This window comes from Panthera pardus, unplaced genomic scaffold (genome assembly GCF_024362965.1).
Source record: "Panthera pardus isolate Hobbes unplaced genomic scaffold, ASM2436296v1 HiC_scaffold_24, whole genome shotgun sequence".
NCBI lineage: Eukaryota > Metazoa > Chordata > Mammalia > Carnivora > Felidae > Panthera > Panthera pardus.
The window spans coordinates 32263185-32286785 of NW_026526810.1; the positions used below are offsets into that span (position 1 = coordinate 32263185).

Sequence of the window (23601 nt, forward strand, 5' to 3'; positions counted from 1 at the left end):
TTCAATAGATTCACCTATTCTGGATGTTCCATATAAATGGAATTCATATAATATGGGAAAATGGGTTTTTATATGGATATAAGAAAACCAGAATAAGAATTTTTCTTATTTATTCCCATATAAGCAATTTATAAGTAATATTCCTTTATAAGCAAATACTCTCCTTCCAAGGCTAGAAACAGCCTAGGAGTATAATTGGGGTCTGGAAGTTTTGTAGCTAATCTCAGTCTGACCTGTTTTCTCTTCACAGAAGGTGATGAGGTGGGTACTGGAATAACTGATGACAATGAAGATGAAAACTCAGCCAATCAGATTGCAGGCAAAATACCCAACTTTTGTGTCCTGCTCCATGGCAGCCTAAAAGTGGAAGGAATGGTGGCAATAGTTCAATTAGGGTAAGAAACTTTGTTTACCTTTGGTTGAATGAAAGGGAGAATCAATTTACAAAGTAAAGGATTTCCTGGACTCTTCTGAAGGAAATAGAAATATTCTTGTCATCTTTTTCCTCTCCCTGCCATACCCTTCCCACCTACCATCACCTTCTAAACTGCTCTTTAAATCATCCCCTAAAGTCAGTATAGAGTGAGCCTTTTTTTATTTATATTGCTTTTATATCCTTTCTCTATTTTCCTCTTTTCTATTTTTATCTAGGAAATCTGGACTTAGTTATAACAGTGCTACTGCTTGCTATGATATCTTATGCAATCTTCACAGACTCCTTAGCTATAAAATGAGGAGGAGGAACTAAATGAAAAAAGATGCCAAGAACATTGGTTGAACATTGTATTATGTGCCAGGCACTCCTGTAGTCACTTTACATGTATTAATTCATTAAATCCCTCACAACAACAGTTGTATATAGTGTTATCCCTATTGTATAGATGAGGAAACTGAGGCTTAGGGAGGTCAGGGAACTTGCTCAGGGTCACACAGCTTGTAAACCAAAGAGCCAGGGTTCTTAACTCATGCATTCTGACTCCAGAGCCCATGCTCATAACCACTGTGCTATAACCCTTCCCATGAGGAAAACCTTTCTAGCTTTCACGTGTGCTGCAGTCTTGAAATTTGCAAAGCCGTCTGCTTCCCTCTCTATAATACTTATTGTTAGGAAAGAAGAGGTGACTGATCATCTTCTGGCCATCACCTGGGGTTGACTGGTATAGAAGATGAAGAGATTAGGAGTACTCAAATGAAGCTCCATTTCTACTTGAGTTAAAATTACCTGGTCCAAAAAGAAGAATACAATTCTTATTAGGTATTAGTTTGCTGAGTTACTTGTACTGGCTCTGAATATGAGAATCCCTTGGGGCCCCTTGAGAGGCGGGAACGGAGTTGGGTGATGGCTTTGTGCCCTTTGTTAGAAGTACTCCCTGTGTTGGTGTTGCTGTGAATGACTCAAGGAGGCAGCTGAAACATAGGTTGCAGCCCTTACTCCTTCCGACCTCTGTGGCTATTTGCTGCCCTTGTGATTTTTTTTTTTTTTTTAATGTTTATTTTTAAGAAAGAGAGACAGAGTGCTAGAGGGGGAGGGCAGGGAGAGAAGGAGACAAAGAATCTGAAGCAGACTCCAGGCTCCAAGCTGTTAACTTTACAGTCCCAGGCTTGACATTCTTCTGGTCTTCCATCTTCTCTCCATCTAGTCCTGAATGGCATGGAATGCTCTACTCCCAAGCTGACAGCAAGAAGAAATCAAACCTCATGATGTCTCTCTTTGAGCCTGGCCCAGAACCTCTCCCATGGCTAGGGAAAATGGCACAGTTGGGTCCTATTTCAGGTATAACCCAGATCAGATTTTACTTACCTTGACTTTGTTTTCTGTCTACTATTCTGAATGGCTCTGACTGTGTAGTCAGAGAGCTGTGTGATCTCCCTTAGGGGTGTGCTGTGGTCTCTGATGCTGGATATGTGCATGGAGAACCCCAACAGAATTTGATGTTTGAACTTTTAACTTTATGTCAAGGAAAACCAACATTTAGGTTGCTTTAAGTAAATGTAAATACTTTCGCTGCTTAGGGTAAAAAGATACTGTCTATAAACTTTTTTTTCTCCAGTGCACTATTTTCAAACCAGGTAACCTCAGTCATTCCTAGAGAATTTAATTCCCTTCCTTCTGGAAAGTGTTTTCCCTCACCTTTCCTAACATTACATTCTCCTGGTATTTTCTTGTCCTTTTGTCTTTTTCTCTTGCCTCATGATTTTCAGAATGCTGTTTGCCTTCTTCTCTTAGCTTATTATTCTCTCTTGGTTATTTCGTCAGCCATTACAGCTTCAGCTTCCCCTAGATCCATCACTCTGGTCCTACTCGATCTCTCCCTGGAACTTGCATATTGTATTTCCAGTTCCTAGTTGGACCTGTCCACCTAGATATTCTGCCTTAGTACTAAGCTCAGCATGTTTGTTACAGAAACCAGTGTCTCTCACCCTTTCCCTCACTAAACGATTACTTCTTCTGATTTCCTTGCCCCTACCGATGGAAGCCTAAGTACTTCTAGGTACCCAGGCTCCAACTGTAGAGTCATCCTTGACTTATTTGGGCGCATTTCAATTTCAGGTACATCTACCAAGCAACCTTTCAGGGGATAAAAGAGTTAGCAGGAGTTAGTTGCTCAAAGTCTAGTGGAAAGTGGAATAATAAACATAGACTGGTACAAGATCAGAGTTGGCTTTAATGATCATCTCTGCCAGAGAACTCAGGAGAATCTTCACAGAGGAGGGACACCTTAGCTGGAGTTTGAAGAAAAAGATGTACTGAGCTGATGAAGGCAAAGGGGGCATCCTGGACAAATGGAACACCTATAGAAAAACAAATCTGGAACACAAAGGATGAGGGTAGTGGTGGGAGGGCCAGATGTTAGGTTAGAGCTTGGCAATGGCTGGAATAGGGCAGGCTTCATTTGAAGTGTGAAGAGCTAAAACTATTCTGCAGGTACCGGGAAGCCACTGAAGGAGGTGCATGTGAGAACAGTGGAGATACCAGTTGGGAGACTTTGTGTTCTGGGCAGTGGAGCCTCTGGAGTTGTGCAGTTTGGCTGAAATTAAGTGAGAGCTAATGAATTTACGTTTAGAAAGATAATACTGTGGCGTGTGGATTTGGAAAGGTAAGGGCATCCTGCAGTTCGAAGTCTCCTGTGACATTCCTAAAGATGAGAGCCCAGAACAGGGCAGTGGCTGGGAATAGATAGGGTGGGGATCCATGCAAAAGATATTCAGGAGGTAGAATCAACAGTCTTTAGATATGGGAATAAAGGAAATGGAAGTGTCAAGAATGATCCCAGGTTTCTGAACTAGACTGCAGGGTGAAAGGTGATACTGTTGATTGAAAGAGAGAAAAGGATGCCTGGGTGGCTCAGTTGGTTGAATATACGACTCTTAATTTCAGCTCATGTCATAGTCTCATGGTTTGTGGGCTCAAGCCTCGTGTTGGACTCTGTGTTGACAGCACGGAGCCTGCTTGGGATCCTCTCTCCCTCCCTGCCACCTCAAAATAAATAAAACTTTAAAAAAAAATGAACAGAACAGAGGAGGAAGAGTAGGTTTGGGAAGACATCTTTTGTGCATTTCGAGTTTATGCCTATGAGATTTAAGTGGAGGTGCCTAGAGACAACTCCTGGAAGAGTTCTAGAGAGGGGGCAGAGTTGGATGTATAATTTTTAGTTATAAGCATATCACTGATAGTTAAAATGGTGAAAATGAGCATAAGCTTAGGTAGTGGTTTCACACATTTGATTTTTCGTATGCATTAAAAAAAAAACAAAACTTGTTTAAAAATTGTTTCCTGGGCCCCACTTAAAGATGGAGTAGGACTGATTCAGTAGGTCTGAATTCTGGCCTAAGAACTTACAATTTTAATATAACCCAAGTGATAACAGTCCAGGTGATCCATAACCACACTTTAAGAAGCCCTACCCTCAGGAAGCTGTGTAGTTAAGGCAAAAAAGGAGCAAGGACCAAACCCCTAGGAAGGACTAACTGGTGGGGACAGTGGAAAGGGCGCTGGCTAGTAAAGGAAAATGAGAAGGAATAGGCAGAAGGAAAAGGAGAAAACAGTGATGTCACAGAAACCAAAACAATAGAGAGTCAAGAAGAAGGTACATTGTCTCATACACATGTAAGATACATGACCTACATACTCTGTCTTATACATATGTGCATGCATATATGCACATATATGCCTAGAAAAGAGTTTGACTAAATATACACCCTAGATGCTAGACCAAGAGTCAACAAGCTTTTTCAGTGAAGGGCAAGATAATAAATATTTTAGACTTTGCAGGTCATGTGCTCTCTGTTATAACTCCTATTAACTCTGCCATTATAGCACAGTACATAAATGAATGGGAATGACATATTCCAATAAAATTTTCTTCATGGACACCAAAATTTAAACTTCATACAATTTTTGTGTGTCATGAAATATTATTTTGATTTCCCCCAGCTATTTAAAAATATAAAAACCATTTGTAACTCAAAAAGAAGGCCATAGTTGGCCAGCTCTTGATCCAGGATGCAGGGGCTGGTGTTTTAAAGCTTACACAGGGAAAGAGAATATGACTTTGCTTCCAAATAAGATAAAACTGAAAACTCTGAGTAAAGCTAGGAATGTGGAACGTCTACTCCCTTAGTGAGAGGATGACAAGAACCCATTGTTTCTATCTGCTTTTCCAGATATTATAAAAATTAAAGTCTCCTGGGGTGCCTGGATGGCTCAGTCGAGTAGCTGACTCTTGGTTTTGGCTCAGGTTCATGGGTTTGAGCCCTGCATTGGGCTCTGCACTGGGCTCTGTGCTGACAGCGCAGAGCCTGCTTGGGATTTTCTCCCTCTCTCTCTGTCTCTCTCTCTCTCTCTCTCTCTGCTCTTCCTCCTCCAAGTAAATAAATAAATAAACAAATAAACTTAAAAAATTAAAAGTCTCATGAGTCATGCACCATGCAGATTGACACTCCCAATTCTGAAGTGGGGATCCCCAAAACCAAGCAATGCATTAACCCGTTTCTGAAGCAATGAAACCCATGGTGCAACCTCCAGAGTTAATATAATGGCAACACAGGGCATAAAGACTTGTGCAGAAAAACCATCCTCGCTGAAGATGAGTTCCTGATTTAAAGAAAAGCCTTTAAATTATATGAGCATTATATCTCCTTTGAATGGAGACCAACAGGAAGATTAGGATTGCCACCTTGAGAACTTAATGTGAAAGAGGCCACAGAATGTTGTAAATGACTAAAGACTTTTAGGAAGGAATGGAAATGAAGAGGAGAGAATCATTTGACGTCGACAGGACATTTTTTGTGGCTTTGTTAAGAGTAGCTTCAGTCGTGGTTAGACAGGAGGCAAGTTGAGGAATGAGTGAGAGATGAGGAAACGAAGATGACAAGTTTGCCACAAGAGGAGAGAAGTAAGGCAGTAATTGGAGAGCACCGGGCGCAAGAAGCCATGTGTATGTGTTAGGGTGAAGAGATTGCTCACCTCCTGGTCTCTGTAGCATTCCTGAATTTATTCTACCTTTTTGTTTGCACTGCTCTTGCCTTGGTCTGGTTTTCTTTTACCTTTCATTTAGATCAAAGGTCGGCTAACCAATGCCTGCTGGCCACACTAGCCCACTGCTTGTTTTGTAAATAAAGTTCTACTCTAAAGGTTTATTACATGGTCACATGCATTAATTGATGTTTATCGAGGACTGCTTTCCTGCTTCAGTGGCAGAGTTGAGTAGTTACAACAGAGACCATATAACCCACAGACTCTAAAATATTTACTGCCTGCCTTTTTGCAGGAAAAGTTTGTCAACCCCTGACCTAGACTTGTGACATTCTCACGCAGATACTTGTCGATGATCTAAGATGTAGCATTTAAGTTCCTTTCTAATCTAGTTTCCAATCTAGTCGTGCTTGGTTTGTTACACATGTTCTTTATTCAAATTGAACTGCTTTTTACTTTGCCCCATATTCATTTTTTTCTCCCTCAGGGTCTGTTCTCTTCAAATGAAGATAATAAGAGCTAACATTTTGTTGAATTTAACTTTGTACCAGGCACTCTGCTAGACAATGAAGTGCGTAATCTCCTTTAATTCTCGTGACAGTCTTATGAGGTTAGAATTGCCATTATGACAGCAAGTAATAATTGATAATAAAACTTACCTTAGTGGGTTGTTGAGAGAATTTATTGAGAGAATGTGCATAAAGCGACTGACACACAATAGATATATAAATGGTAGATCCTGCTGTTTTTATTGTTTTCTTTTCCTTTTTTTAAAGTATAATGTACACTGTTAGTTTCAGGTGTACAATATAATGATTCAACAATTATATTACTCAGTGCTCATCATGATAAGTGTACTCTTAGTTCCCTTTATCTATTTCACCCATCCTCCCACCCATCTCCTATCTGGCAACCACCAGTTCTCTGTATTTAAGAGTCTGGGCTTTTTTGTTTTGCCTTTTTCTTTGTTCATTTGTTTCTGAAATTCCACACATGAGTGAAATCATATGGTGTTTGTCTTTCTCTGACTTATTTCACTTAGCATTATACCCTCTAGGTTCATCCATGTTGTTGCAGATGGCAAGATCTTTCTTTTTTATGGCTGAATAATAGTCCCTTGTGTGTGTGTATATATATATCACGTCTTCTTTATCCATTCATCTATCAAAGGACGTGAGTTGCTTCCATATCTTGGCTATTGTAAATAATGCTGCAAAAAACACAGGGGTACATATATCTTTTCAAATTAGCGTTTTCATTCTCTTTGGGTGAATACCGTAGTGGAATTGATGGATCATATGATAATTCTGTTTTTAGTTTTTTGAGGAACCTGCATACTGTTTTCCACAGTGGCTGCACTAATTTGTATTCCCACTAGCATTGCCCAAGGGTTTCTTTTTCTCCACATCCTAGCCAGCACTTGTTATTTTGTGTGTGTGTGTTAATTTTTTTTTTTTTTTTTTATTGTAGACATTCTGACAGGTACAGAGTCAGCATATATAGCTGACTATATATATAGCATTGTGGTTCTTATTTGCGTTTCCCTGATGATTAGTGATATTGAGCATCTTTTCATGTGCCTGTTGGGCAGTTGTATGTCTTATTTGGAAAATTGTCTGTTCAAGTCCTCTGCCCATTTTTTAATTGGATTATTTGTTTTTCTGGTATTGCATTGTATAAGTTTTTTATATATTTTTAATATTAACCCCTTATCAGATATATCATTTGCAAATACCTTCTCTCATTCAGTAGGTTGCCTTTTTGTTTTGTTGATAGTTTCCTTTTCCATGCAAAAAGCTTTTTATTTTGGTGTACTCCCAATAGCTTAGTTTTGTTTTTGTTTACCTTGCCTGAGGAGACATACCTAGAAAAATATTTCTATGGCCTATGTCAAAGAAGTTGTTTTTATTTATTTATTTATTTATTTATTTATTTATTTATTTATAGTCACAGCAAGGCATGCAGAACAATACCATTGTTTATGCCTTTCCCTCCTACTTCTCATTCTGTTCCTAGAAACAACCACTAACAACTTATAATTTGGGGATGGGTTTTTTTTTTTATATTTACATTTCTAAGTAATATACATATATAATTATTTCTTAACTTTTTTTTTTCATTTTAAATGTCATATTTTTGACTTTTTAAGGTTCACTACTTAGCTCTCTTATCAACACCATCCCAACCCACCCCTCCAAGAAGCACATTTTCCCTTTCTGTATCCTTCCAGTGCGGTTATAGTGTTCTTGGTTGTTCCAGTGTGGTTATAGTGTTCTTGATTGTCCTTGTTAGACAATGTGTTAATTACACCTAAGCCATGTGGTGTATACCAAGTTACATTTTGTTTTGCAATTCCTTGTTCTCTGCCCCACTTTTTTTTTTTTTCTAGCAGGCAAAATAAATGTGCAGGTGACCCTTGAATAATATGGGGGTTATAGCTTTTAACTCCTCCAAAACTTAACTATTAAGAGCCTACTAATGACTAGAAGCGTTACTGATAACAAACAGTTAACACATATTTTGTATGTGTACTATATAATGTATTCTAGAGAAAAGAAAATGTTATTAAGAAAACCCTCAGGAAGAGAAAATACACTTACAGTACTTGTATTTATGGAAGAAATTCTGTGTGTAAGTGGACCCATTTCAACCCATGTTGTTCGGAGGTCAGCTGTTTCCTAACATGAAAAGGAAGGCAATAATCAGAGAGATACTCCGATCTCTGAGGTTGCTCAGAGACTTCAGGAAATAACTGGGCAAGTAGGCTTTGGGGGCAGCCAGTGGCAGATGAGAGCAGTCCTCCCTCAGGGTTCTCATGGCCTTCCTCTCTACTTAGTTTTTCTTTGCTCCTTTTTTTGTGTACTTACTGCTAATTCCTACTTTCCTACCTTCCAGCTACATTCTTCCAGTATGTATTTTTGTCAGTTTTCTTTTTTATTCCCCTTAGTATAATTTCCCTTCCTCTTGTTTCATAAAGTGAATTGGTTGTTCTCGAGGCCTGTTGGAGAGCGGTCAGCCTTCCCATCTCTCCTCTGGCTCTCCTGTTTCATGACTCCTCCTGAGAAAAGGATACATGGGAAGTAGATGTTTGAAACCTTGCCTATTTGGCAATGTTCGTATTTCATCCCTTACACTCAGTTGATGGTTTTGTTGGAGTTATGGGTTTGGAATCACTTTCCCTTAGAGTTTTGAAGCATAGCTCTATTTTTCCTTTCTGGCTTCTAGTGTTGCTGTTAAGAGTCTAGTGCCATGCTGTCAGGGCTTTGATGCTCTGTTTTCTCTGCACTCCTGGAGGTGCTTCTTTGTGTCCCTTGTGTTCTGGATTTTCAGAATGATGTCCTTAGTTGTTGGTCTCCTCATTCATAGTGCTGGGCATTCAGTGGGCCCTTCCATCTAGCAATTCATGTTCTTCAGTTCTGGAAACATGAATTATGTCTTTGATTTTCCCCTCTCCGTATTCTCTCTTCTCCCTTTCTAGAACATCTGTTTATGATTTTTGTGTATAATTTTCTTCCACCCATTTTTCCATTTTTTTCTAATTCCTGTAAGTTATCTTCAGTTTTACCTTGCAACTGTCTTTTTTTTTTTTTTTTTTTTTTTTTGGTTAATTCTGCTATCATATTTCTTATTTCTGAGAGTCTCCTGTTCTTTATTCATAAATGCAGTATTTTCTGTCTGCCAAGCCAGTTATCACATAAAGTCCCCAAACAATTAGAGGCAGTACAAGATAGACTTCAATCAGGTGTTGAAATGTTTGGTACTGATACTGGGCGCTATAGTAGAAAAGGGTCTAGAGAAAGTACCGTGTGCCAGGAAAACTTGGGACAGATCATGGAGAAGGTGGGATAGGATCAGGACCTAGAGTGTAAGTTTATGCGAGGAACAGTGGTGTTCAGTGGTAGAAAACCTGTTGCTTTTGCAGCCAGGCCCAGCTGGGTCACTGTGAAACCCGTGAAGGTCCAACCTGTCTAACCCTCAGTTTCCTCATCTTTAATGGGACTGATAATATCTACCCTGTAGGGTTGCTCTAAGGAGAGAAGGTCTATATGTAAAATGTTTGACACATAGTTGGAATTTAATAAATATTCTTTATTCTGTAAGTTCCTTGAATCCAGAAAAATATCTTCTCCGGTCACATTAGCAGGTGCTTGCTACATGGTGGGTCGACCATATAGCTCATGAGTGAATAAGTGAGTAAGGGAATAAATGAATGAGGAAAGGGGAGCACCCCAGGCAGAGGAAATAACAGAAATAGTGGCAGAGAAGTTGGAAATAAACATGTTACATGGAAAAAGACTGCTGGGACCTTGGCCTGGCTAAAAAAGTGTGTGTGTGTGTGTGTGTGTGTGTGTGTGTGTGTGTGTGTGTGTGTGTATATATGTATATGTGTATGTATATATATGTATATATGTGTATATATATATATATGTACATACACATATATATATACATACATACATACACATACATACATATATACATACATACATACAAGTATTTACGGAAATAGGTCTGGAAAGCTGGACCAGTACTTCTGGAGGGGCTGGGAGGAGAAGGGACTGACAGGAGTTGTGGGGCCAGTATAAAACATTAAATTAATGACCAGATTGGGGTTAGAGAGCTTCTCACTCAGAGAAACTAGGCTAATTCCAGTTTCCAACATGAACATTTGGGCAAGGGAGTTAAACTCCCTGAACTTGGAGAAATGATCCCTGCTCTGTCTACCCCAGAAGGTGGTAATAATCAGCATAAAATGAGCCAGTAGATGTAAGTATGCTTTGTAAGTTTGTGGCAAAGTTTCATTGGCTCAGGAAGCAAATAGAAAAACCGAAATCCTTGTTTATTCACATGACTGAAAAACAACCTGGCTTTTAATCTTTGGAAACAAGAACTAATAAACTATGATGACCAAAAAATATTTTTTATGCTCTTTCTTTAATTTGGCTATATGTAATTTTCCTTTGGAATTTTCTCAGTGCCTAGACTGATGTCCAACCCACGAGCCATTAGATACTTGAGGATATTTAAATTTAATGAAGATAGTAAAATTTAAAATTCAGTTCCTCACTCTAGCCACAAGTCAAGTGTCCAATGGCCGTGTGGTCTAGTGACTGCCATTTGGTCATTGTAGTAAATTCTGTTGGAGAGTGCTGGGCTTGACTATATAGAATTGTACTATGTATTTTTATATATTTTTTAAATACGTACTTCAGTATTGTTGCATGTATTTGTATTATTCTCTCTGAACTCAATTTATAAAGCAGATAAGTGAAGCTTGTCTCTTTGAAAACATTAAGCTGTTTTGTTTTGTTTTTTTACCTACATGGGCCTCAGTTGATTGTTTATAGACTTCTACATCAGTGGCTTTCTATTGCAAACAGATTCCCTAACCTGAGGGAAGTTAATAGATTTTCTTAATTAGGGAAGTAACAGGATGTAGAAGATTGAATGATTCAAAGAGCTTTTAGCCTAATTGGAAATGTAATTGTATGTTTTGCCAGATATCATTTTAACAATGTCTTTTTCTTTTAAGATGCTAAAGAAAACCCTTATGGTGAAGATGACAATAAGAGCCCATTCCCCCTGCAGCCCAAAAACAAACGCAGTTATGCCCAGAATGTGACTGTCTGGATCAAACCCAGTGGCCTACAGGTAATACTACCATTCAAGTTGCTTTCCACTGGGGACAGGAGGAGGGATTCTGGCAAGCAGGCAGACCTTTGATTTGATTTTCCTTTCCTTTGATACTTAGTAATTCATTTACTTCTAATGTTTGTCATTATTTCCAAAAAAGAATTGAGGTGGCCTACAGTAAAACACGTATGCAGCAAAATCACTTCTTAGAAAATTTAGAGCAGTAAAAAACCTAGAGGAAGAGGAGAGAGAATTGTGCCAGGAACCCAAGGCAAATGATAATTATATTTGAGCAATTTGGCTCTGAGCTTCCTGCTGCCAAGGTCAAAAAAGCAACATGTAGGATTATATGGTTTTTCTGGTCTGATAAAAGGAAGCATATCAGTTCTAGAGAGATACATTTTCCTGGCATTGAATTTCAGTGTAAAATTTTTGACATAGTGAGGCATTGACATAATGGGTTTTTATCTTTAACAACAGTTTTGAGAAAGATATAAAAATCTCTATGGGGTTATTTCTTCTGTCCCCACAGTAGAACCCAAGCAATGGCATTACACTTTAATTCTACAAACACACTTTCTTGGGAAGCTAAGATGATACTGTCACAAGGTATGTTGCTTTCAGGCAAGGTACTCAGTGATGCTTCTCCTTCCACTGACGTATAGTCCTTTCTGCCTCTTTTTAAAAATCATTTTTGAACCTTTTTTCTCATTTGAGCACCATCTTCTTTTTCTTTGTTCCTCCAATGAATTCAACCTAAGCCAAATGAGAAGAGGCAGTTAGGCCACCTGACAAGGGAAATAGCTTTGGCTGATGGCACAGTTTCTTTTAGCCCCCTCTCCGTGGAGACTGGACACGTCCTGTCGTGGCTAAGAGGGTAGGGGTTTTGTTGGAAAATCAGGTTCTCTCTTTCCTGCCATCCTTGACCCCAGCACTCCCCTGTCACAAAGATTGCTGATTTTTTTCTTAAATTACTTTTTATATTTTGTTTTGGTCTGGTTGTGTATATTTTTTAAGTTTATTTATTTTGAGAGAGAGAGAGAGCAGGCAAAGGAGGGGCAGAGAGAAAGTGGGAGAGAGAGAATCCCAAGCAGGCTACACGCTGTCAGTGTAGAGCCCGATGAGGGGCTCATACTCATGAAACTGTGAGATCATGACCTGAGCCAAAACCACTTAACCTAACTGAGCCACCCAGGCACCCTTGGGTGAATTTTTTAATTGTGAAATACACATAATATAAAAGTTATCATTTAAGCCATTTTAAAGTAAACCATTCAGTGGCATTTAGTACAACCATAATGTTATACAACCATCATCACTGTGCAGCTCTAGAACATTTTCATCACCCCAAAAGGTAACCCTGTACCCATTAAGCAAGTCACTCTACATTCCTGACTTCCCCCAGCCCATGACAACCACTAATCTGCTTTTTGTCTCTATGGATTTGCCTAGTCTAGATATTTCATATAAATAGCCTCATATAATGTGTGGGTTTTTGTGTTTGGCTTCCTTCACTTAGCTTAATGTTTTCAGTGTTCATATATCTTGTAGCATGTATCAGTACTTCATTTCTTTTGATGATGGCTACATTTATCCATTCATTCAGTTGACAAACATTTGAATTGTTTGCACCTTTTGACTATTGTGAATAATGCTCCTGTGAATATTTGTCAGAATTTGTTTTCTTTTGTTGCTGTGCTGTTGTCATAACTAAGAAATCATTACCAATCTAAGGTCATGAGAGTTTACCCCTGTGTTTTCTTCCAAGAATTTTGTAGTTTTTCCTCTTACATTTAGGTCTCTGAAGCATTTTGAGTTAATTTTTTTGTATATGGTGTGAAGCAAGGGTCCAGCTTCATTCTTCTACGTGTGGATATCCAGTTGTCCTGGCACCATTTGTTGAAGAGACTATTATTCTTCTCCCCCAGGTCCTGGTGCCCTGGCCAAAAAGCAGCTGGCCATAGATATATGAGTTTACTGGGTTTGTTTTTGTGAGACAAGTTCATTTCTGTCACTAAGGGGATTTATTATCAAACATTTTGAAGGAGGGAGGTGCTTTACTAATGTTGAACAGAATAGTGACATTAACTCACAAGAGATTCTCTGTTCCCATATTCATTTCTCTAAACATTTAGAGATATCCTTTTGTATTCTTACCCCTGTTACCACAGAATCCTTATGTTGAAATCTTTTTACCCTTGATAGACAGATGTACAGAAGATTTTAAGAAATGCAAGGAAACTACCTGAAAAAACACAGACATTCTATAAGGTAAGACTGTCAGAATTACAGTGGAAAAGGGTGGGCCCTGGGATGTGTGCCAAAAATAAATGGTTCACAGTAGTTATGAATGTGGGGTGGCAGAGTGAACATGGACAGGAATTAGAAATGTTTAGCTTATGCCTCAGTTTTTTCCTTGATAAAGTCAATAGAAATGATAGGTCCACTGCTGACCCAAAATCTAAGAAGTGGATGTGTTTAAATGGCCTGGTTCTGTGCAGAAGGGCTCCTCCGTATTGGTGCTGCTGTGAATGGCTGAGGGAAGGAGTTGAAAGAACCTGTGGGTCAAAGCCCTTAACCCCTGTCACCACTCTCCTGTGAGTATCCAGCCAAAGCCCAGGCAGCCAGGATGACTTCCTGGGATGGTGATCTCCCAAAGCATTCTTACTGTACCAGAGAAGCTGCTCTCAGGAATGACTATTAACATTGCACTTTTATGAGTTGCAAAAGGACGGCCCTCTGGAATCCTGTCTAGCTGAATCCAGAACAGTTGGTGGAGGGGATAAAGTTACAAGGAGGGGAGTTGAGGGGGTAATTTAAGTACACTCCTTGTTTCTCCCCTGTCCATTTGGTGTTTGGCCAAAATTAAATTAAGTGGCAGTGTGAGGTATGCCGTGTTGTCACTTGTAGCCTAGCTACTAATATATTATGGTGCACATAACGTACCCCAGGCTAGCATCTCTTCCCGGAGAATATACATGCTACTCTGTCTGAGTGTTATCTCGTTACCTTCATGTCACTGGTGTCTTCAAACCTAATTGTGGCAAGGAAGAGCAACCTTAATCAGAGTTCAAACAGCTGCTCAGTCCACCATGCCCTCCCTCCCCATGAAGCTGAGCTCACACAGGCCCTTGATGACCACTATTTGGCTATAGTCCCTTTCTCCCCTACACACGATTGTTGGCCGTCTATCCAGGTGGCACACTTTACTTTCACCTTCTTCTGAACTTTTCACCCATTCACAGATGATAGTAGAGAGGTGGTCAGAAAGCCCACTTCTTTTCTGGTTTTATATAATCCCACATACCAGATGTGGAAGGGCCTCTTTTTGTTGGGCAAGAGTCAGCCCCTCCTGTGGGCAAGGACGAGGTCATCCTTCTTATTTTATAAATGAGACCACTGAGACCTGGAGAGGCTACACAGCTTGCCTAGATTGCACTGCTAAGTGGTTTTAGAGGCACTTTGTATTTCTCTTGTTTCCATCCACTGCCCGGCCCTTCTTTTTGTGGCAGTCTCTCAGGTCAGACTTCTTGAATTCTCCAGAGCCTCCTCTAAGCGTGTTGTTCGGCCTGAGGCCCATCCAGAGAAGAGGCACCAGAGGGTTCAGAGCCCTCTGAGGTTTGAGGCATGCCTTTTCCATACCTGAGTAACAGGGGAAAGGTAATCCTCCTGAGAGTTACAAGTGAATGGTGTGTGACAAGGGTCTCTTCATGTTTGGTGTAAGCACTCAGTCTGCCAGCTTTCTGATTGCCTGTAGAGGACCTGGTCGTGTCATCACATTCTCTTGTTATTGGCATCTCTGTATGAGCATTTGTTCTCCTATAAAAATGCTCACTTAAGTTCGGAGATCAAGGAAAACTTATTCTAAGCTGAGCGTTTAGAAAGTACATGATAAGGAAAATGCATTTCAGGAACATTGGTTTTTTTGTTTTTGTTTTCTTTTTAATCTTGTTTCAGGAGCTAAACCGTTTACGAAAGGCCGCCCTGGCATTTGGTTTCCTGGACCTGCTTAAAGGGGTGGCTGACATGCTGGAAAGGGAGTGCACACTGCTGCCCGACACAGCGCACCCAGACGCTGCATTCCAGTTGACCCATGCTGCCCAGCAACTCAAGCTCGCCAGTACTGGCACCTCCGAGTATGCTGGGTATGAGCACAACATCACACCTTTGCACACAGACTTCTCCGGAAGCAGCACCGAAAGAATGTAAAGCCGACTTTGGGAGCCTTCCTTCTTTTGTCATTCCAGGTGAAAATGATTTAGGGTAAAAACTTTTTAGTTTGTTCACCTCTGCAGGAGCCACCCGAAGAACTCCGAGGCTGTCTCAGAAGCACCACTTGCTGGTTTCAGTGACTCTGCTAGAGTCTGAGGGAGGTTCCGAAGAGTGGCTGCCAGTTTGGGCTTTGACTTTAGCTTTTGGGGGCTGAGTCTTTAAGCCCAAAAAAACGCTGTTGCTCCCACAATGGGCACATCTCAGAAACTTAAAGGACTGTTGAGCACAGAGCTCTTTCCCACTTCCTCAGGAAATCTAACCAGCAAGGGCTCTCCAGCTTCCTGAAAGGCACCTTTTTCCTCTCCTCTCTCAACCATAAGGACACTTTCAGGCTCCTGTCCTTAGAATGAGTAGCCCAGACTGTCTGGGGCTTGCTAAATACAAGCCCAACACCTAATTAAGCTTCAGAACTTTCCTTAGAACTTGGGCAAAAACTTGGTGGTAACCCTTTGGTGCTTTTGGTATGTCTTGAGATACAGACTTTTAAGCGGCAACCGTAAATGTATAAAATGATTCCTGTTTAAGTTTTTTTTTTTTTTTTTAATGAAAATAAAATACTTGATTTTCTATGAAATGGATTCACTGGGAAGCTAATGGGTCTTTGCCTTTTGGTCTGTCCTATCACCTGTGTATAATTTCGGCTTCCTAAGCGGCACAGGTTCATAAGTCCCCAGAGTTCCTTGGGTTCCATATGGACTTCCTTGTTTCTGACATTGGTTAGGTCTCTGCCTAAGCCAGGTTCCACCCGTGGATTCTGACGGATCACTGTGGTCAGTTACAGTACCTTTTCATTAGCTAGCTTCATGATATTAGGCAAGTCACATAACTTCACTAAGCTTTGTTTATGTCATCGATACTTTTCAAATTGTTCTGTGGACTTCCTAAGGTATTACTCCCTCCCTCGGGCTTTAACCCGAGCAACCATTTTAACATGCTATATAATGTTTTCCCTGAACAAAGGACTTATCATTAACAACTTGAAAACCTATCAGACTAAATGATCTTTAAACACAAGTTATTAGGATTTTGATTGTAAATGTTTAATAGAAATACACAATCTTTTGCTTTCTCAGACAGCAATAAAGGAGTTTTAACAATCACTAAGAATACAGGATTCTGCCACAAAGATGCAGCATATACTGCAAAGCTGATCTGTCCAAATAAACATAGAAAGTCAATTGAAAGAACAACGGAAGTTAACACAAACAAGTGTTGACAGAAGTTACAGACATGCAAAATACCCCTCAGTGCAGTGAACTTATAAAAATAAAAATCAGCCAGCCTATGCTAATCAGATGTTTTTAGGTCAAACCAAGTTTCCATATTGGACTCAGAGAAACAGCATAACTCACTGAGTCCCCCTTTCCCAAGAACAGTAGGAATGGCAGAACAGAAAGAGCTATCATGCTCTTAAATTCTTTAATACAAGCATTACTTCTAACATATTTTACTTGGTTAACTTGGAATGTATTAGAGGAAACAATGTTTTTGACAATGACCAAACTTTACAACGTCTGGATTTTCCTCAGTTCCTCTGTTGGTGGGTTTCCTGCCAGGAAGCTTTGTTAAGCTTCTCCAGCCAAAGTTCTCACTCTGTTTTTACTGTCTGACGGCAGACAGGTGAAACCAAAGAATAAAGCAGGTGTTTTGAGGTCAGTTCTACCAGTCACTCTGACAGGTACACGAGTAAATGGACTCAGCCAGTGCGGAGGATGATAGCAAGGTTTTTTATGTATGTGCACAGCCTGAGGCCATTTTGTACGTCTGTTTTGTCTGCTCCCAGGTTGCCACAGGCTGCACTGCCAGCTGCTGTCTTACTGCCAGTTTCACCCTCTGACACCCTGTAGCCATTTGGGTTTGGAACTCTTATAATCTCATTGTTTTCTAATTAATGTTTCATCTTTCTCTAGTGTTGAAAATAGTTCTGATTTAGCCAGGAATGAAGTAAGTGATCATGGTGTTCCAAGGTTCTGACCGGTTTCTCCCAAATCCTTCCATGCCTCTCCCGTGCACACACACAGGTAAGCACGTAGCAGGTGGTGTTAGAGGCCAAAAGATTCAGAGGTAATAGGTGTTCTCTAGCTCCACTCAGACTCAGAAATGTTTTATCAATGACTGAGTTGAACTTGATTTTCCAAAAATCAATGCCACCCCACTTAACAAGCAACTCCTTGGATACAGAATATATCCAAGGTCCTGCCTGAGTCACTTTCACAGCCCCCTGTAGAGGCAACAGTGGTTTTTTTCTTGCAAGCAACAGCTGAAAAGAACAATTCCCAGCTATAAGAATGGCCAGTACCTGGTAGGGTTAGGGCACTGAAGAAATATCTCTGGCCTGTGTGAGAGTGACAGGACAAGGAGTGTGTGGGGGTAGGGCTGAGTCTTTTGCGGTCATTAATGGAACACACAAGAACAAACCTGTCCTCAGATACCAGGAACCCATGTCATGCTAGTACTACACTAAGATAGTTCGGTAAATTCAGGAATGTTATGGGGGAAAAGGGAAGATAGCTTCACTGAGAATTTAATCATTTAACTTTAAAAAAACTTTCACATCAGTACAAGAAGGTAAAACTGTAAGAATTATAGATTAGGCTCAAACTGGCAAGGAATCCTCTCAATCTTTGTTTTCAGTGGACCTTTTTCTTTTTTTGTCCATAGCGCCGCCTGCGCTGTTTATAAAGGTGACGAAAATTTATGTACAACCCTGAAAAAGAAAAGAAGCCAGTGAGAAAAGGGAATCTTGGTCTGTATTTATAACCAGAAGCTCTTGGGGCAAGGACAGTCTCTAGATGTCTGCCTATCCTATCCACCAGCACTGTGCTCACTGTAGGTGCTCAGAAATTACAGCTTTGAACCAAGTTATTATCAATGCACTGGAGACCCTTCATTTTTTCCCCAGAGGGTTTATAATTTAACTTCCCTCCCATATTCTAATATGAAAATTTTCAAACATGCTGCAAAATTAAAATACTGTACAGGGAACACCACCTAGGTTTAAACTTTAAGTTTTTATTATATTCGTCTGAGCACATGCCCACTCCCACCTCATCTTTGATGTATTTCACTGAAAGCAGACATCAGTATACTTCACCCCGAAACATTCCATCAATTAGAGTTCAGTTTTCTTTTTTTCTTCCTTTTAAGGTAAGATTTACACAAAATTAAATATACAAACCTTAAGTATAAAAACAGCCCTATTTTTAGTTCAATTTTTAATATAATAATGTGTATTAAGCACTAGTCTAAAAGGTATGAAATGCTTTTCTAGGAAGTAAATTCGAAAACGCAGGATTTCAGAGTCAGAAAAAACTTTCCAATCCTACTTGACTACTAACTAGTTCTATGGCTTAGCCTCACCTCAGTTTCCTCGTTGTACAAGGTTAAAAACACCTATTTTACAGGATTACTAAGCATGTGTATTTGGAAAAGCACCTTGATCTATATGCAAATGTAACTGTAGTACTGCTTCTAAATTATGCAAATTTGAGATTTCATTCTGACAAATAAGAACCACATTATTCATTGCAAGCAAACTAAATAGGAGTATAAAACCTTGTAAATTAGAGTGTATAACAATATAACCTGAAGAAAAGCCACTAAAGTTAATGCACATTAAAATACTTCTACTCTTCTAACTTTTCTAGTAAAGTATTTTAAGGGTCTTTCCAATACTTCTTCCTCTTTTAACACTTTCAGTATCATGCCTCATGGAGCCTAGTTGCAGTAAACCAGATTTATTTATCCAGTAATAGGGATAAAGAATTTTTTTAATGAGTGCATCTTCCAAATTGAAGCTTACTCCCTTCAAGGGCTAAACATTTTAACATTTCTGGTTAGAAATCTTTCTAAAATAAATGATACCCTCTCTGAAATAGGAAAGGAGAAATTGCATAAAATTTAACCTTTGGCAAATGATCTACACCCATACTGTGCTTCTGCCACGTGCTGATACCTGGAGGCCCTCCTAAAGGGTATGTGATCAGTACTAACTGATCAAGACCACTGAGCTTTTGGGGTTCTCGGGTTTACTTTTTGTGGTCTTCCTCTCACTGGGGTAGCCACCACGATGGTCCCCAGTGATCCTACCTTCTGGGATCTCATACCCTTGTGTATCCCCTCCTGTCCTCTACTAGGTTGGTCTGTGTAGCCAACAGAATATGGCAGAAGTGATGGTATGTCACTTCTGAGACAAATGAGTCAAATCAACATGGTGTATACCTTAACTTTACGCAATGTTATATGTCAAATGTATTTCAATAAAAAATAGATAAAATTCAAAAACAAAAAAGAGTGTGGCTTCTGCCTCTCAGACCACTTGTTCTGGGGGAAAGCCATGCCACGAGCAGCCGCATGGAGATGTACTGTGGCAAGAAACTGAAGCCTCCTGTCTACAGCTACACGTGTGAGCTTGGAGCAGATCCTCCAGCCCCAGTCAAGTCTGCAGAAACTGCAGTCCCCACTGGGCTGACAGACTGACTGAACCCTCAGGAGGGACCCTGAGCCGCCCAGCTAGACTGCTTTCTGACCCTCAGAAACACTGTGAGATAACAAATGTTTGCTGTCTTAAGCAACTAAGTTTTGGGGTAATTTGTTACACAGCAATAGATAACTAACATAGTATCCGCTCTCATATCCTGTTGCTAGAAGAGCAGGCAGCCATACTTATTTAGGGCCACCTTAAGCTTTTTGAGAACTAAAACAGAAATATATAGATTAAAATGCATTAGAACTTTATCTAAAGTAAACAGTCCTTACAGTTAGGAAGACTTTTAAATTTCTCATATTTTCAATAATTAGGTTTGCTTCTTTTAATTCTTAGTTTTTATGAATTAAGGCAAGAATTTATGATTTTATATAAAAGTAAATTAATATATAAGCAGGTTTTACATAAGGAACAGGGTGGGGGCTAAGGGAGCTTTCCTATTGTTAAGTAGAAGGCTTTATGACATCTCTTGGCTGCTCAGAAGCCTTTACTGCCTTCTTCCTTCCTTGCTGCCGGTGGTATTACCACCTCTGTGAACTCTAGATAAGGAATGTGTCAGTGAAATTATTAAAATGAGCTTCTTAAAAGAGTTTCTTACATTGTTTTAAACATGAAATATGGTGAACTCCCAATGACCAAGAAGATAACCCCTGGAGATTTGGAAGATACACGTAGCATATTCTTGTGGGTCCGTTTCATACAAGTAATGTTTTTCTAACTCTACACTACTCTTCTAGAAAGAAAATCCCTAATAAGGACTTGGAAAACTTTGAATCATTTAATTCTACTCTCTAAGAAGTGACTGGAAAAAGTCTATTACAGAGCCAATACTTACCTAAAAATAATATTATGAGATAAATCTGAAGAAAAAAGGAAAATCTAACTTTGATTTTCACTGGATATGGCAATGTGAAACTGAATCTTCCTGTTTCATTGAATACTGGAATGGACTGGATCACTGAGACAGCTGAGAGCAGAAATAACTTGTCAGAAACAAATGAAATACAGTCCCATCTAGCCTCCTTAATACAGAGGGCTCGTGCCTCTTCCGTTCCCCACCCCCCTAGTTTTCACGTGATAACCCTCCACGCTGACAAAAGGAAGATGAATGAAGAACAGTCATTTTGATAGCACTGAGATTCAGTCTTCTCTAAAATGGAGAGAAAAAGCCCTACTTGACCCACCCACTAGGTGTGTGGTGGATAAAATGAAGTTGTCGCTAAGAACCTGCTTTGGAAAATTTTAAATACCGTATAAATAGGAAGCATACAATACATGAACACCCAGCTTCCAAACTTTACAAAAACGAGCTACTTCCCTGAAACAGTCTGGGTACCATGAGTACTATGGAAGGAAGCCACAAGAAAGAAATTCTTAAAAAGTCTAACACCCATATATCAGACTAAGGCTGGCACAGGAAGAAAGAAAATTTAGCTATCTTTTAGCTTAGCTATCTTTAGAACTAAGCTTATAAAACCCAGTGTTCTTGAAAGTACCTTCTGCCAAACATCCCAGAGGATACAAGGGTATCCACACAGTGTAACGAAGCCATGTGAGCACCTTCCAATCCATGTCAATGCAGGAAAGCATGTAGAAGGGGTACCTATTGAAAATAAGGAATTCAGATGTGAAAAGCCACTTCAGGTCCTGAATGCAACCCTAGAACATCATTCAAGAAGAATCATTTCACAATTAGCCACACATGGCTTCTTCAGAACAGAATTCTAATCCTGGGCTCTCTACCCACAAACTCCCATCACACCCCTCCTCCAATTTTCAGTGGATGTGAACTCTGATGGCAGACTAAGTTTAGGTCCTAAGACAACCTTCTTTGGAATAGTTCAGTACATGGAGTGAATGCTCAGAAGCTCTTTGGCTTCATTCCTAGTTCTAAGTTCCAAGAGGTAAAGATGACAAACACTGTGACAATTTATCCCTGGATCAACGAATGTCATCAAAATTTCAGTATACAAAAGACCCCTAATCTAGAGTCAGACACTCTATTTAAAACACAAGGGGCACCTGGGTGGCTCAGCCAGTTAAGCAGCTGACTTCAACTTGGGTCATGATCTCATGGTTCGTGAGTTTGAGCCCCGCATCAGACTCTGTGCTGGCAGCTCAGAGTCTGGAGCCTGCTTCAGGTTCCGTGTCTCCCTCTCTCTCTGCCCCTCCCCAGCTTGCACTCTATCTCTCTCAAAAAATAAGCATTAAAAAAAATTTTTTTTGATAAGAGATAACACAAAAGAATTTTTAACAGAGTTAATATTAAGTACTTATAATCTCTTTCACGTTTGTATTAGCAGATTTAAGAGGATATACGGGATACTATGGGACCAGACCACTGTTAAGATAAATCTAGGATTGCTAACTACTTCTCCCTCTCAACTATTAAGTTTGCAAAATACTAGAGCTCAGGAGTCAATGTGCAAAATCCTTTCTCCACCTGACTGAAAAAGAAATGGAATATGTATGGTCTGGTAGATAAGAACACCTCTACTATTAATGGATATATTTTTTAAAGATATTTTTTTCTGTGACAGTTGAGAATGGAAGAATCATAGAAGGCTGATTCAAATTTCAGTAATCTTGTAGTAAAAGATTTCTATCATTCCTTCTAGAAGGCTGGTATTCACTGTTTCCATCCAGCCTGACTACTCCTTCAACCCCATGTTTCTTCAGCTTTTTCAAAAATATTTCCATGTGGATGAGTCCTCTCTTTCCAACAAGACAGCAAGAAGGGTAACACGGGTCTTTCATTTCTCCAGATCTCTCCTCCCTCTGTTCTCCAGTGCCTACACTGGTATTATGATTGCTTTAAAAAAACAAAACAAAACAAAACAAAACTGCGTGTCTCCTTTGCAGAGCTCACAGATTCAGCTAGAACTCTCCACATAGGTGGAACCTTAATTTCAAACCAAATGAGACTCGGAATAAAACAACTCCCTCCAGAAGAGAGCTGTTCCAGAGAAAGGAGAAGCATTCAAACAACCATGCTGGCATTTCTACCCACCTGAAGATTTCAACTGCGCTCCATGTATAAAACACAAAGAAAACCACAGCTTTGTTTTGCATTTCTTCCATGGTGCCAAAGATGATAAACAAAATGAAATTTCTTCCAAGAAGCTATTAAAAGAACCCAGAAGAGAGAAAAAAAGTTTAAAAATATATTCCACAAAAACTATATAAAAGTGTCACCCAAAACCAAGCCCCACTAAATTCAGGGTAAATAGGAAAAGACTGAGCTCAGCTAGTTTAATTCTCTGTTCCAGCTTTGGAACAAGTTAAGTATCCAAATCAGTCTTTCTGACTGTGTGCATGTATGTAAATACATATCATCACGAATAGTTCAAACACGGTTTAAAGGCTACTGCCAAATGGACATCCGTGTCTGCGTAACCCAAGAACAAGAACATCACCATTGTGGGGGCGCCTGGGTGGCTCAGTCGGTTAGGTGGCCGACTTCACTTCAGGTCATGATCTTGCAGTCTGTGGGTTCGAGCCCCATGTCAGGCTCTGTGCTGGCAGCTCGGAGCCTGGAGCCTGCTTCCGATTCTGTGTCTCCCTCTCTCTCTGCCCCTCCCCTGCTTGCTCTCTGTCTCTTCTCAAATAATAAACATTAAAGAAAAAAAATTTTTTAGAACATCACCAGTGTGGCAGCCCCTCATAAGTAACTACTATCTTGTCTCTCTAGAGGTTTACTAGTTATGTACATATTTCTAAACAGTACACCGTT

General features: G+C 39.8%; 2 protein-coding genes across 3 annotated transcripts in view; one reads left to right on the forward strand and one right to left on the reverse strand.

Moving 5' to 3' along the window:
- The window catches only part of INTS14 (integrator complex subunit 14), a 30845-nt gene extending 14333 nt beyond the window's left edge, over nt 1-16512 (forward strand). For both annotated transcript variants that reach the window (XM_019441755.2, XM_019441754.2), the window contains exons 8-12: nt 251-395; nt 1641-1774; nt 11010-11128; nt 13316-13381; nt 15068-16512. In XM_019441755.2, the coding sequence (XP_019297300.2) occupies nt 251-395; nt 1641-1774; nt 11010-11128; nt 13316-13381; nt 15068-15319 (716 nt within the window). In that variant the 3' untranslated portion in view covers nt 15320-16512. The remainder of the gene's footprint in view (nt 1-250; nt 396-1640; nt 1775-11009; nt 11129-13315; nt 13382-15067) is intronic.
- Nucleotides 16398-23601, reverse strand: part of HACD3 (3-hydroxyacyl-CoA dehydratase 3) — a 38365-nt gene continuing 31161 nt past the window's right edge. The window contains exons 8-11 of the mRNA XM_019441756.2: nt 22879-22991; nt 21365-21471; nt 20704-20835; nt 16398-18089 (exon numbers count right to left, since the gene is read on the reverse strand). Of these exons, the coding sequence (XP_019297301.1) occupies nt 18013-18089; nt 20704-20835; nt 21365-21471; nt 22879-22991 (429 nt within the window). The 3' untranslated portion in view covers nt 16398-18012. The remainder of the gene's footprint in view (nt 18090-20703; nt 20836-21364; nt 21472-22878; nt 22992-23601) is intronic.